At 45.1% G+C, this 14,820-nt stretch overlaps 1 protein-coding gene across 1 annotated transcript in view; it reads right to left on the bottom strand.

Moving 5' to 3' along the window:
* PIWIL4 (piwi like RNA-mediated gene silencing 4) overlaps window positions 1-14,820 on the bottom strand; it is a 313,719-nt gene that overhangs the window by 99,494 nt on the left and 199,405 nt on the right. Inside the window, exons 11-12 of the mRNA XM_068266824.1 lie at window positions 11,287-11,404; window positions 2,630-2,741 (exon numbers count right to left, since the gene is read on the bottom strand). Of these exons, the coding sequence (XP_068122925.1) occupies window positions 2,630-2,741; window positions 11,287-11,404 (230 nt within the window). The remainder of the gene's footprint in view (window positions 1-2,629; window positions 2,742-11,286; window positions 11,405-14,820) is intronic.

Below are 14,820 nucleotides of genomic sequence, written 5' to 3'. Positions count from 1 at the left end.
CGTGGTACTCCTGGCAGTTTCCTGTCTGTGAACCTTGTTGCATTGAGGGAAATAGCCGTTTACAGCTGTTTCCAACTGCCAAAACAGCATCCAGCAGCTACATCACCTGCCAGCAGTAAAAATGTCATCATGTAATAAATGTCAGAATGTAAATGAGGGATTTAAAAGATTTTACAATGGGCAAACACTGACTAAATCATTTATACATAATTATTGTAAAAATGAAGCACTTTTTTTATTATATCATTTTCACTGGAGTTCCTCTTTAAAGTGACACCGAAGGTAAAAAATAAATAAATATAATGAAGTGTATGTGTAGTATGGATAATGAATGGAACATTTGTAGCAAATAAAAGAGTCTCTTATTTTTATTTTCAGTTCTATAGCTTTTTTTAATGACACTGTATCATTCTCTATTTTTTTTCAGTTTACAAACTACACTCTGCATTTTAAACTATGAAACAGAGCAGAACTAATAACCCTTTGAACTTCCCTGCAGTAAAATCTTATCTGAAGTTGTCTTTCACTGTTTCTTCAATGTATAAGTGCTTCAGAAAATAGCACTGTAGCTGACTAAATAGGAAAGCTCAAAGAAGCTCTTTTGCGTAGATATCAACTGAAGTTTCTTAACTCTTCCTGTACTGGAAAACAGTATAAGACTCATATCTGTGCTACTAATGATCTATTTCGTAGCTGTACTACATATACAGATCATTATCTCATAGGTTTATTTTCATTTCAATGTTGTATGTTGTCTGTCACACCCCTCTGGCCACTCCGGCAGTTAGCATGTGATGACTGGATGGGAGCAAAGCATTCTTTTCTGAGATTTGTTGGCTATTTTCTAGATACACACCATGCAATTTTCCTGCCAGATTGAATCGATAATTTCTGACAAGTCTGATCTGATTTCCGTATAGAAGTGATCAGAAAATCGATCGTAATTGAGATATGATCGATTCGACCGTCAAGCTGACGCAAAATTGCTTGGTGTGTACCAGGCTTAAATCAAAGGTTTACAATTTATCTCCTGTTCAGTTATTTGGCTTGAGCGTGGGCCAATAAAAATTGACAGGAAGGTTATTCTGATTGGTTCAATTTCATGCTGCATATTATTTACATAAAATATGAATGCAAGGAAAAATCGTTTGCATCTCATTGGTCACCCCTACTGGCAAGTAAAGGCCTCTTTTGCTCATGTGTGGAGTAGTTCAGCCAGACAGCTGCAGGCCACAAGCTCCATTTGGCTGCAATTACATGCAGCCATGTGGCAGTTTTTGGTGACACCACCTGTGTGATGTTTGACAAAAGGGTGCCGTCACCCATCGGCCAGAAACTGCTTCTTTAGATGTGTGGACCTCTGTCAGATGAAAGAAACAAATCCAAATAACCATTCGTATTTGAAAAATGTTCATTTTTTGACAAGGAACATATTGTTTCTCAAACCTGTTCTTGTGTACTCCCCCCAAAATGGTGCATGTTCTGTAGGCAACCTCACTGATGCACGGGTGGGATAATTAGTGTTTCAGCTAGATGGATTCCATGTAGCTGAGACATAGGTGGGGTTGCCTGCAAAACATGCACCTTGGGAGGAGCGCAGGTTTAATAAACACTTCTTTAGATAGTAAGCTTGCAAGGGCAGAGCTCTCTCACCCTTTTGTGTCCTGGAATTTGTACTGTTATTCATTTTGTGTCTTGCAATTTGTTTTACATTTTACTTTTGTTACATTTGTCACTATAATGACCAATTCTGTATTCTGTGCCAGTGTTTATAGTTGGCGTACATCACTGTCTGTATAATTATGTTCCCTCTGTTTTTTTATTTTGTACATCACAGCGGAATATGTTGGTGCTTTATAAATCAAAATAATATAAATAATATTGCACATTTTGTTCGGCTGCTACATCATGTGCAATATAGGGTTGGCAGAAAGTCATTATTTTTCTGGCAGAGGTCATCTAGCCAGCTCAGTGCAGTAGATGGGGTGGGTAGAGCGCATACATGCAAAAATGGCACCGGAAATTTGGGCACTGCTCCTGCCAAAGTACCGGCGGCGTTAATTACTATACCGCCTCCAGACCACCATGGATTGCTGGCGGCCGAATTAGGCCGTTTTAAAAGTAATTTGGGCTCCGTCTTTTGATGGCGCCCAAATGACTGTCTCGCGCCGCTAGAGCTGTAACTCACATTTCGGCCTATGGTGGCACATGGTGCGCCCAAAGTTTTCCGGTGCCGTTCAGTGGTTTCGGGATGGAGCCCCCATCTACATCTACCTCATGTAAATATGTTGTGTGGTAAAATTTAGTGAATGCTCCACTCAAAACTATATCCTCTGTGAGGTGCCTGGTGCATCTTTGACAGCATACCGTTTATACTCCCCCTTTCATTGCCTGAAGAAGCAGGACTTTACCTGAGAAACACATTGCATCATTATGTGGAGTATCTAATAAATGTACGTCCTTTTAAATTTGACAGTTTATGTGTCTGCTTTAAGGTGAGTCCACCGCTACCTTCCAAGCAATTTTTTACCTTTTTAGTTGGTTTTACTTTTTTGGCGCCTCTGTTTATCATACAGAAATTTCCCTGAGATGGGATCATGTTGGTTTTTCAGATACGGCCAGTACTTACTATATTGTCTCTCAGACAAATCCTCTCGGAGGGCATCAAGCGGCCAGTGACGGAAAGCTGTTTCTCCATTCGCAGCCCCCACTTGGCCAGCTCTGAACTAGCTGCCTGGCACCTGCAGAAAACATAAATCAGCGCATTAATAAAGCAGGCAGCCATGGTGCCACTTTCCTTCTTGGCAGCACCAGGGTACAGGAAGGTGGCATGAAACAGGATCTGCAAGTATCATTAAATATAAATGCTGTCCCGATGCCAGCTTACAAGAGCTCTGCTAAATGTATCTGGCAAACTCTGCAAGTGACGAGATAAGAGGCTCCACAAATAGATAAAAACCAGGAGAACGAGTCAGGCAGATTTATCAGGAGAACGAACACTCAATAAGCTTGTCACATAACTGTCCACTGATAGGTACTTCCCACTGATAGGTACTGTCCACTGATAGGTACAGTCATCTGAAAGGTACTGTACACTGATAGGTAATGCCCACTGATAGGCACTGTCCACTGATAGGTACTGTACACTGATAGGTACTGTCCACCGATAGGTACTGTCCACCGATAGGTACTGCCCACTGATAGGTACTGACCACTGATAGGTACTGACCACTGATAGGCAATGCCCACTGATAGGCACTGTCCACTGATAGGCACTGTCCACTGATAGGTACTGCCCACTGATAGGTACTGCCCACTGATAGGTACTGCCCACTGATAGGCACTGACCACTGATAGGCAATGCCCACTGATAGGCAATGCCCACTGATAGGCACTGTCCACTGATAGGTACTGCCCACTGATAGGTACCGTCCACCGATAGATATTGTGCACTGATAGGTAACTGTGCACTGATAGGTTCTGACCACTCATAGGCACTGTCCACTGATAGGTCCCGCCCACTGATAGGTACTGCACACTGATAGGTACTGCCCATTGATAGGTACCGTCCACTGATAGATACTGTGCGCTGATAGGTACTGTCCACAGATAGGTACTGTCCAGGAACTGCGCACTGATAGGTACTGCGCACTAATAGGTACTTTCCACTGATAGGTACAGTCCAATCCAGTCCACTCTACTGCGCAAGCGCGAGCTGTCTGCGCCCGCACAGTAGAGCGGATGGTGTGGACACAGCTATTTCCACCGAAGCCCGAATAGTAAGCTGATAGTACGCGTCACAGGCTTGTCACGGTGTTGCCGAGATTGGGGTCCCAGCGCAGGAACAGGGTTGAACAGGAGAACAGGGGGAAGCCTCTTTAGGATCCAGAGACTTCCCCCTCCTGAGGTGCCTATCTACACCCCCCCCCCCCCCCCAGGCAATTTTATATTTACAGGTTTACTTTGACATCTATTAAGTATAAATAATGGAAAAAAAATTATAACAGACACCCTACCATGGCCTCCTCCCTCAGATACAAAGTACTTCATTCCGGATCTGACACACCCTTCCTGATAACAATCACCTGAACTTAGCGCCATTCTTCAGTCAGGTGTTTGCTTAAAAAACAGTTATATGCAGTAAAAAGGAATGTTGTAAGTTCAGGAATGACTCATTGTGTACTTGCTGATTGGGCCGTGCTGGAGGGTATAGGTACAGGGAGTTCTCTAGTTCTACAAACATGTCATTCAAACGCTGTGCAATTTAAACAATGCATTCCGAAAGAAAACTTCTATAATTATATTGCGCATTCAAGTGATTGATGAGACCCGGTTATATGAACTCAGCTGTGTTTGCCAACACCTATCACAATGCAGATCACATCCTACTGAGAAGCCCAGTAACTGGTCAGTCAGTCAGCACAGGTCAGTCCCACAGACTGGAGCTATACAGTGAAGACTCTCGCTATAGCACAGTGTATTCAGGAGACAAGATGCCTCGGGTACCACAGCATCTTCACACTTCCAGCACTGTGACAAACAGGCTGGATCTATACAGAGAAGCCCAGTGTGGACTTTCGCTATAGCAAGGTGTATTCAGGAGACAACATCGTCAAGCCTCGGGTACCACAGCATCTTCACACTTTCAGCATTGTTAGCACACCTGAATGATCCATGTTAGTTTAAAGAGAACCTGAACTGAAAATAAAAAGTCAAAATAACCATACACAGGTCATACTTACCTCCTGTGTAGTCTCAATCTCTTTCTCCTCTCCTGCGTCCCGTTTGTCCACTGTGATCAATGGAATTCTCCATCCTCCATTTTAAAAATGACCACTACCCTATAACAGCTTCCTGGTCAGCATACTGTTAAACTGTAATATCGCCCACTTAAGCCATAGGGAAACATGGACATTACCTTGTCAGTTGTAACTGACAGCTGCTGATATATAACTGACAGCAACTGGTGTATTTCAGTTGTGACAAAATATTATCAGGACTGGAATGGATCACTGTAAGAAGAAAACGGTGAGCTTCTGAGAGGAACTGGCTGTGAGGTTAGTATGCAATATTCATTCGCAGCTACGTCACGTGTTTATTTTAAATAATTTTACTTGCTTTAAGGTTCCCTTTAAACTTGAGTAACTAAAACATATCGTAGTAGTCGTGTTACTTTGAACACGTGTGAATTAAACACATGTAAACTGTGAATTCACCTAGAATACTGGTTTGTGTTGTTTTGGTATTAAACCTTTTTATGATGCCGGAAGCAAAATTGTGACGATGCGCCAACTCCCCTTTCATTTCCAATTTCCAAGGGATACAATGATATATATATATATATATATATATATATATATATATATTAGTGTCTGCGCCATATAATCACTGTCCATAACATATTACTCTCAATAAAATATAATCTTGTATAATAATATCCCTGTCCTGTGTCTGTGCATCTGTTGTGCCTGGCGTGCATGCGTGGCAAGCGGACGGACTTTGGGCAGCAGTCAAGACAGGCGCAGGGTGTGCACGCACACGGGTCATAGACGCGCACACGTGTGCGCAGTCGCGGCACGCTGCTGTGCACGACGCATGCCATCCAGTTATTAAGCAGGTTTTGTGGCTAGTAACTGTATAATAACTGTTCCCTCCACTGTGCAGAGCGTAACCGCTGCAAATGGGTACGCTTTGTCGCTGTTGCGCTTAACGTGCGGTGACCGTGCCTTGCACGCGCTTTGTCGCTATTGCACTTAACGTGTGATGACCACGTGTAGCTAGTCCTGTCTGCTCCTTAGTGTTGGATTACAGTTTGTTATTGGTTCTGTCTTTATTCTTCCTATGCTCTGTCTTTACTCAATCTTGTGTCTCTATTAGCAATCGCCATTCTTGCGATTGCTTTCCCACTTAGTCTTCGCTGTTGTGTGTCCACCGTCGCCCGGTGGCGACTAGATTGGTGGACATACATACATTCTGTCTCTGTGCTCACTCTCTCTCTCGAGAGGCTATCTTGCCCTGTATAGCTTCACTTCATACAATTCCTATTGACATCTATGGCAGTGCAGAGGGTTTATTCCTCTGCACTCCACAGCTCCATCTGCCGGTTGGAATTCCTCTCTACTGGTGCACTTGCACCAAAGCTGGGTTCCCTTTTCCAAGCGTTTGTGGAGGGTTTCCGCAGTGTCAGCGCACATACTGTGCGCTGACCACAGAGATAATTCCACATTCATGACAATAATGTTATCTCAAGTTTGGATGCTCCAGCTTTCCCTGCAGGGAGCTTGTAAATCCTGTGTTTAACTAGTTGAATGCTGTTCTAGTAAAAAAAATAAAAAAAATATAGTGATCGTATATAGTATGCTGTAAAAAATCTTTTAGAGCAAAGGAGAAATGCTGGGTTTCATACCACTTTAAGGTGGCCCCACTCCATACAATTTTTTAAATGTCTTTTCAATTCAAGAAATGCCGTCAATTTTTCTAAATGATTGTAAAATTTCAAAAATCTGACCTGACCAATGTAGCACACTTGTATGTTCAATTATTCCCCAATTATGAAAAAAAATGATTGAAAACTCAGAAAAAATTGCTTGGGTCTGTACATCAAGTCATTGACTTGACCACACACACCATTCAATTTTGATCAAAATTGATCAGCAAAATCCAACATTCCCTATCTTTTATCAAATAAAAATGGGAAATTCAATCATATTTCTATGAAAAAAAAAAGCTTTCGATTTTTTTGGGACAACCAATCGTAATTATCGAATTGGTGTAAAACTGGATCTTTTAATTATATGGTATGTGGCTACTTTTAGGGTATGTTTGCAGAGGAGAATTGTTCCGGGTGCATTGTAACACCAGGGTTGCCAACCCAATTTCTTAATTTTCCTGGACAAAATGGTCAAAAAATCTGGACACCCCAAGGTTTGGACGGACAGGGGGTGGAGTCAGGGGGCGGAGTCAGTAGCGGGCTTTTTTTGAAACTTCTTGTGGATTACAGGAGGAGAGCAACCTAGCTGAAGCAGGTGATTACTGCATAAGGCTCATGTGAAACAGTCCTACTGAGCTGACACACACTGCTGTCCTGCAGAAGCCTGCCAGTGCCACACACAATACTGTCCTGCAGAAGCCTGCCAGTGCCACACACATTGCTGTCCTGCAGAAGCCTGCCAGTGCCACACACCGTGCTGTCCTGCAGAGGTCCGCCACACACCGTGCTGCCCTGCAGAGGTCCGCCACACACCGTGCTGCCCTGCAGAGGTCCGCCACACACCGTGCTGCCCTGCAGAGGTCCGCCACACACAATGCTGCCCTGCAGAGGTCCGCCACACACACCGTGCTGCCCTGCAGAGGTCCGCCACACACACCGTGCTGCCCTGCAGAGGTCCGCCACACACACCGTGCTGCCCTGCAGAGGTCCGCCACACAAGGTGCTGTCCTGCAGAGGTCCGCCACACACTGTGCTGTCCTGCAGAGGTCCGCCACACACCGTGCTGTCCTGCAGAGGTCCGCCACACACCGTGCTGTCCTGCAAAGGTCCGCCACACAAGATGCTGTCCTGCAGAGGTCCGCCACACAAGGTGCTGCCCTGCAGAGGTCCGCCACACACAATGCTGTCTTACACGCACGCACACACACACACACCATAATATCAGTATAAAAAGACCGTGATAAAATATATGGAGGGGAGAGGGAGAGAGGAGGGGTGGATAACAGCACATGGGACAGAGATGGGAGGCCACAACTGGAGGAAAAGTGAGAGAGACATGGTAACATCATGGTAGAGATAGCGATAGGTGAAGGGCATACAGTAATAGTACATTGTGTAGGAAGGAGGATTGTACATTGGAATGAGGCAGACAAATCTATCTTTGCAGAAAAGAGGGATCAATTCATGTCCCCTTATTTTCAACAGTGTGGTTGTGATTGTAAAAGGGGGGAGGGGGAGCACTAAACTGTGACCAGATCAGATACAGGCAGACAATTCCCAGCCTTTATAGCTCAATGCACTGAGGGTAAAACTAGCTGCTTGCCACATCTAGCTGGGGGGAGACAGACACAGCAGGAGAGATGATGTGACTACACGCAGTCTGTTTACGTTCACTTCGAGCAGAGGGGACACAGCATGCTGCTTCAGACAGCCTGTCACTGAGCCTGCACTGCTTGTGTCTCATCTTCTCCCGATCTGAATGTAAACAACTGCATAGTTCTCCAGTCACCTCTCCTGCTGTCTGTCCGTTTCACCTTCACCCAGCTGGATGTGGCAGGAGCTAGTTCAGCTCTTTTCAATGCAGTGCATTGATGTGGTGCCACTAGTTACCTGTGTGGGAGAGCTATGAGGAGGTACGAGGGTGAATCAGCCGCTGCCTGTGACTCCTGGACTGACTCTAGTCTAGACCCACGTGGTGCAGCTTCACTGCTCACTTTCCTGCAGGGTGCTGCCACTGGACGGGGATGTGTGGGCGGGCCCATCTGCCTCTCTCTCTCTCTTTCAATTGGCAGGAGAGAGGCGCTGGCCGTTCTTATTGGAGGGAGCCTCAGCCAGGAGCCAGTGAGGAAGGAAGGGAGGGAGTCGGGGACAGAAAGGAGGACCTCAGCTGCCCCAGCCAGCGAGCGATATGCCTGTACAGAAAGGCACGCATGCGCAGTACCCAGCGCTGTCAAATCCACACTAATCAGACGGACACCTGTTCCCAGATACGGACAGGTACGGACAGCGGCTTTTGGGGGTAATAAAAACGGACTGTCCGTATTTTTACGGACGGTTGGCAACCCTGTGTAACACAGAACGTCACTCTGCAATGTAACCGCTATGTGACCCTCACAGTACATGCAGTGTGTTACCATGAAACAGACATGTTAACCATTACAGTGAAGCATACTTGACTGTATACTGGACTGTATACTTCACTGCATGCAACACAATTCAGTTAGCTGCCCTTCATGTGGAGACTGAATCATATTGCATAATTTAGGCCCCTTGAGTGCTGTGGTAAAGAAACATTATCTGGCCACGTTTTCCAAGGTGGCTGACATTCCTGCCCTTTTTGATACTTGGTATTATGGCCCATACTCACGCGCTGCAAAAGTGGCCTGTCGCCAGCACACGTGAGCGTGTGCGTGACAGGCCGGCGACAGCTTGTCGCCAGGTCCCTCCGCATACACACGGCGGAGGGACCTGGCAACTAATACGGCGGAAGCTGTCGCTGTTGTTCCTCCCCCGCCGGAAGTTGATGGTATTCCCTGGGTGTTGCTGTCGCTAGTCCGCATACTCATGCGGACTAGCGACAGTTGCGGCGGAGATGCAGCGGCAACTGTCGCCGGGCGATTGACCGCGCCAATCACCTGGCGACAGCAGTGACGAGCGACGGTTCGGGGTGCGCGCCCGTGCAACGGCTCATACTCACGGGCGACCTGTGGCCGCAACACGCGCGCGCCGCGTGTTGCGGCGACATTTGTAGCCCGTGAGTATGGCCCATTACAGTAAGGTGAAGGGGATGGCTGTGACTGATGGGGCCGCTATGCACTATCCCTGTTACCAAAAGCTGTAGGGTGGACAAGTCCCTTCACTGACTCCCTGCCCCCCTCAGAATGAAATGTAAACTGTTCTGCATGGCATACAAATCCATCTACCATACCTTCCATTCGTACATCTCGGATCTTATCCTGAGTATTTTTCCCAACCTGCTCTCTCCACTCCTCCAACACTCTACAGATTTCCACTCCTCGCATCGTTTTCTCACTCATGAGGCTTCAGGACTTCTCTAGTGCAGTCCCTACTCTATAGAACGCCCCCTCCTCATTAGGCTCACCCCCCACCTTCAACTTATTTGAGCAAGCCTTAAAGCGGAATATAACCCTGCATTTCAACTTTGCTCTAAAACATTATTTACAGTATATTATATGCAACCAGCATTTTTTTTTTAGTAGACCAGCATTTGAAGGGTTACACAGTGCTTTAAAGTTCCTGGAGATTTCTGCAGACGCATCCGAAGCTGACATAGATACATTTTGTTTACATAAATGTATCTAAGTGTTGAATGTGACTCATCTCTCTGACTGAGAAGGAGTTGGAGGACAGCCAAAGAGTGTGTAACATTTCTCAATAGATACATATAACTAAATAGAATGTAACAATCTGAACTTCTGCATATCGCTCCACTTCTGTGTTTAACCCTTCCAATGCTGGTCTAGTAAAAAAATGCTTTTTGCATATAATATGCTGTAAATAATGTTTTAGAGCAAAGTTGAAATGCAGGGTTATATTCCGCTTTAAAGAGGAGCTGTCAGCCATACCCTACATTTTTACAGTAAACCCATTTTAAGTGTGGCTATTTTGAACCCAATCCTGATGTCATTCCCTGCCCTACTCTCCTCTGCCTGATTTGCCCACCCTTCACTGTAGAAAATGCATTGTCTCAGCATGAGAAATATTGGCCAATCAGAGAGGAACATAGGTGTGGGAGGGTAAAACAGGAGGGAAAGAGGCTTCCGCTAATCGGGCTGCATTAGTTAAGTCTGAGGGGAAATAGAGAAGCAAAAAAGGACAACCCAGCAGGCCCTGCAACTTCCTCTTTGTGTATCAAATATTGCGTGTACCAAATAAGAGTCAGGTAAACTGGGGAATGATCATTTATCAACAAGAAAAGTAATAGAGATTTTAACTTTTGGATTGTCTGGTTAACATCCTTATTACTTGTTCACCAGTCTAAAATAAAGATTTTTTATTTTTTATTTTATGCCCGACAGTTACACTTTAAAGACCCATCTGTTCGTCACAGCTTACCCGCTATCCTCATAGCTCCAACCCCCTCCCTTGGAGTTACACCCCCCAAAACACACACCTCCCTTTATGTTTCTCTCTCCCCCACACCTCTTCTTTGCCACCATATGGACTTGTCTTCTATATTTATCCCTACATTATTACAACAATATTTTGTGTACCATTGTTGAATGCCGTAATGCCCCTGTGTAACATTATTTAATGTTGTAATGTCTCCTCGTTCTAACATACAGTGCTTTGGAATAATAATACACTTTACAGATAACGTTTAATAATACTCCCCAACCTGATCATTTACTGCAGATCTAATTTTAAAAATAAATCTCATATCACCCCCCCCCCCCCCCCAAAAAAAAACAAAACACTACAACTCCCTGCTGTGGTGTAAGGTGTTATTAGCGCAGCCCAGGGAGACAATGGTGCCTGCAGTAATTGATGTGAGTGGTGATTTGTTATGTGGCTCCAGCACGGGCATCAGGACAGCAGTATGTGGAATGGATTACCCTTCAATGCTTTCCACCAGCTTCTGCAGCCTCTGCTGCCGGCGTTCTGGGGTGACTTGTGTTTCCATGGCCAGGTCTTTCATCAGGCGGAAGTCGGAGAGGGCGCGGCTTGACAGTCCTAGTAATGAACAGAGGCAGGACACAATTACTTCCATAACTCACTCACCACATTGTAAGAACCTAAAAAAGAGAAACCTCGGCAGCAGATCACACAGGGAACGGCTGATGCTGTCCAAGAAACTTTGCTGAACTTGGAAAGTTCACTTTTTTTAATTTTACCACAATTACAATTATTTCATTTTTCTAATTAGCAGATCAGGTAGGCCTTCCATGCGGTTGCTGAAAAGGACTGCAGCTTCACTCTCGATTGTGCGGAAGCAGCATTCCTAAAGAGGAACTGTATCTAAGGATTGAACTTCATCCTAATCAGTAAATGATACACCCTTTACCATGTGAAATCTTTCCCTTTTCTCAAATAGATCATCAGGGAGGCTGTATGGCTGATATTGCGGTGAAACCCCTCCCACAGTGTGATGTCATGACCATGGTCCTGACAATTTCCGGTCTGTGAAACTTGTTGCATTGTGGGAAATAACGGATTCCAACTGCCAGGAAACCAGTATCTCCCTCTGTGTATATGTATATCTATAAAAAACAAACTTTTAGCCTATCGCATTGTTAGGGGGTGTGGTTATAGATAATGGTAGTTGGTGCTATATAGTGTTTTTCATGTCTGCCAGTAGTAAAGATGAGTACATGCAGGTTGACTGTGGATCAAACAATACAAACAAATTTTTTTATTTTTTTTTTAACTTCTCACTTTGCAATGTGGTGATTTATTTCTTTCCACTTTTCGCTAAAGTTCTTCTTAATGCCTGTTACACACGATGCAACTTTCCGGCAGATTGACGGTCAAATTGATTATTTACGACGGGTCCAATCTGATTTCCAATCCCTAAGAAACCAGGAAAAAAGTGATTGACTCGTGTATAAGCCCCCTACCCAGTATAGCCCCCTCCACAGTAGCCTGATGTGCCCCCAGTGCAAGTCAGCCCCTCTCCCCGTAGCCAGATGTTCCACAAGAATGATACAGCTGTGTCCTATGATGCCACTAGATGGCGTCATAGATATGAGAGACAGTGATTGCCACAAAGGAAAAAGACCCGATCATTGCACCGCTGACATGTTGCTTGCACGCTCCGCTCCACAAGCCTGGGGATACAGGTAGTCTTGAGCAGCGTGCTCTGCACACCATTTTGCAGGGGATGGGGGGCACAGACACAGCAGGGAGCCAGCTGGCAAGAGCAGGATCACTAGTGCACAATCCTTACACTCCTCTACCAGTAACAAAACCTGCTCCACCATCCGTTCTGCTCCACTGACCCGCATATAAGCCGAGGGGGTAACTTTTAGCTCATTTTTTTGAGCAAAAAAATTAGGCTTATAACAAGTAATGTGAGGGATTAGCTTTAAGTGGGACTCGCGATACAGACAAGCTCAGGCACAGTATCTCACAAACAAATGGTGCTTTATTGTGGCAAAAAAAACCAGTGCAGCAAAACAAAACAGTCCCTACCTGGTGGTAGCCAGACAGTGTAACACACAGGGCACAGAAAGTCCTCCAAAATGATGCTAGCGTTCCTAGCTCCAGAAACTTACAACAGCAGACTTCTATTCCTGACACTCTGTCAGTCTGTCTCCTCACTCTCTCCATCTGCACACTAGTCTGCTGCCTATGTAAGCATTAGCACCTGATTAACCAGCGGGTGCAAATCAGAAGACCTGGTGGACAACTCCACCCAGGATTCGGAGGCCAGGAGCACCCACCCAGCACTACTCCTGGCCAGCTCCAGACCCAGACCAGAACTTGGCTAATGCTAACCTGCATCAGCGAAGTCCAACTACAGCCTCTGGAGCTGCTTACCAGAGAAAGCACCGGAACCTGCAAACAACATACCTCTTATCTTAACACAGGACAAAGTAAGTGGTGTCTCACCACCCACTTTGTCACAGTATATACAGTAATACTTCCTGCACACTGCACTAGGTTGAGACCCGTATTTCTGAATTATCAGTGATGCGCCCACATATGACTTGTCTACAGGGAGGATGGAGCAGAGAATCTTCAGACTGGAGAGCAAGTGACTGACACCTGCAGGATTTTATCCAACAGGTCTTGTACACTGAAGATAAGTGGCTACATGTAAAATGGAGAGTACTCTTCAAGATTGGACTGTTGACATTCAAATCCCTGCACAATGTGGGCCCTGGATACACGAAAGATTATCAGAAACTGCACCAAACCTCTCACAACCTCTGGTCAGCAGGATCCATAAACTTGGTCACTTCCAGAGTGCACCTCAAAACCTTTGGAGCCAGAGCTTTCTGTCGTGCTGCCCTAACTATTTGGAATTCCTTACCACACCCAGTAAAGATAACCCCATCCCTGGAGTTTTTCAAAACCAGACTGAAAAGCCACCTATTTAGCATGCAATTTCTTCCTCTGTGCCACAATTTACCAATCAACCACTTATTGGTCTGAGCCATACTGATGCGTTTTGAGTCCTATGGTAGAAAAGCGCTTTACAAATGTTGTTTCAACCAGGATTTTATACTCGTCTTTTAGTCTGCTTCTATGGTGCCTTAAGATTGTTAGCCTTTGCAGGGTCTCCTGCCCCTTTATTGTGTCCTTCTTGATCTTGCAACCCCAGCTATGCCATGCTTCCCATGGACTAACTCAGACTTGAATTGCTGGACTTCTGTAAAATCACATGGTCATGCATCTTATACCGTTTGCATGTATAACCTTGTGCTATGTTGTATACTGGTGTTGTAACTCTCTGTCTGTCACCCCTTCTTTACATAGTATGTATCCCTATTTATTGTCCTGAGCAGTGTAATATGTTGGCGCTTTATAAATACAATCCTACCTAATAATGTACATGTGTCCCTGCATTAGTGCTTTTGCGCTACTGCGCATGTCCTGCACTGAGAGCCGTTGGGACAGGACGGGCCACGCAGTGGCGGGAGGGTGTGAGCAGCAGGCAGGTGCGTGCGGCGGTGACAGACCTAGACCCCTTTTTAAATGGGCTTAGGTCAGTAGTAAATAATAATAATAATAGTGTCTTATTCTTGAGATTTCCTCACGTCCTCTTTTGTCGATTCTGTCAGAGGTTGGCAATAGTAGCTTCTTCCTACACTAACAAACATTTTATCTCCGTCTTTTAGTCTCTTTCTGTGTTTTCTTATTCTTGAGGTTTCCTCACTTCCTCTTTTGTCGATTCTGTCAGAGGCTGGCAATACTAGCTTCTCCCTACATTAACTAAACATTTTATCTCCGTCTTTTAGTCTGTTTCTGTGGTGTCTTATTCTTGAGATTTCCTCACGTCCTCTTTTGTTAATTCTGTCAGAGGCTGGCAATAGTAGCTTCTCCCTACATTAACTAAACATTTTATCTCCGTCTTTTAGTCGATTTCCTGCGGTGTCTTATTCTTGAGATTTCCTCACTTCCTCTTGTGTCGATTCTGTCAGAGG

Source organism: Hyperolius riggenbachi, chromosome 2 (assembly GCF_040937935.1).
Source record: "Hyperolius riggenbachi isolate aHypRig1 chromosome 2, aHypRig1.pri, whole genome shotgun sequence".
NCBI classification, from domain to species: Eukaryota; Metazoa; Chordata; class Amphibia; order Anura; family Hyperoliidae; genus Hyperolius; species Hyperolius riggenbachi.
Note: the sequence above shows the minus strand (reverse complement) of the source record. Positions and strands in the feature narration are given on the sequence as shown.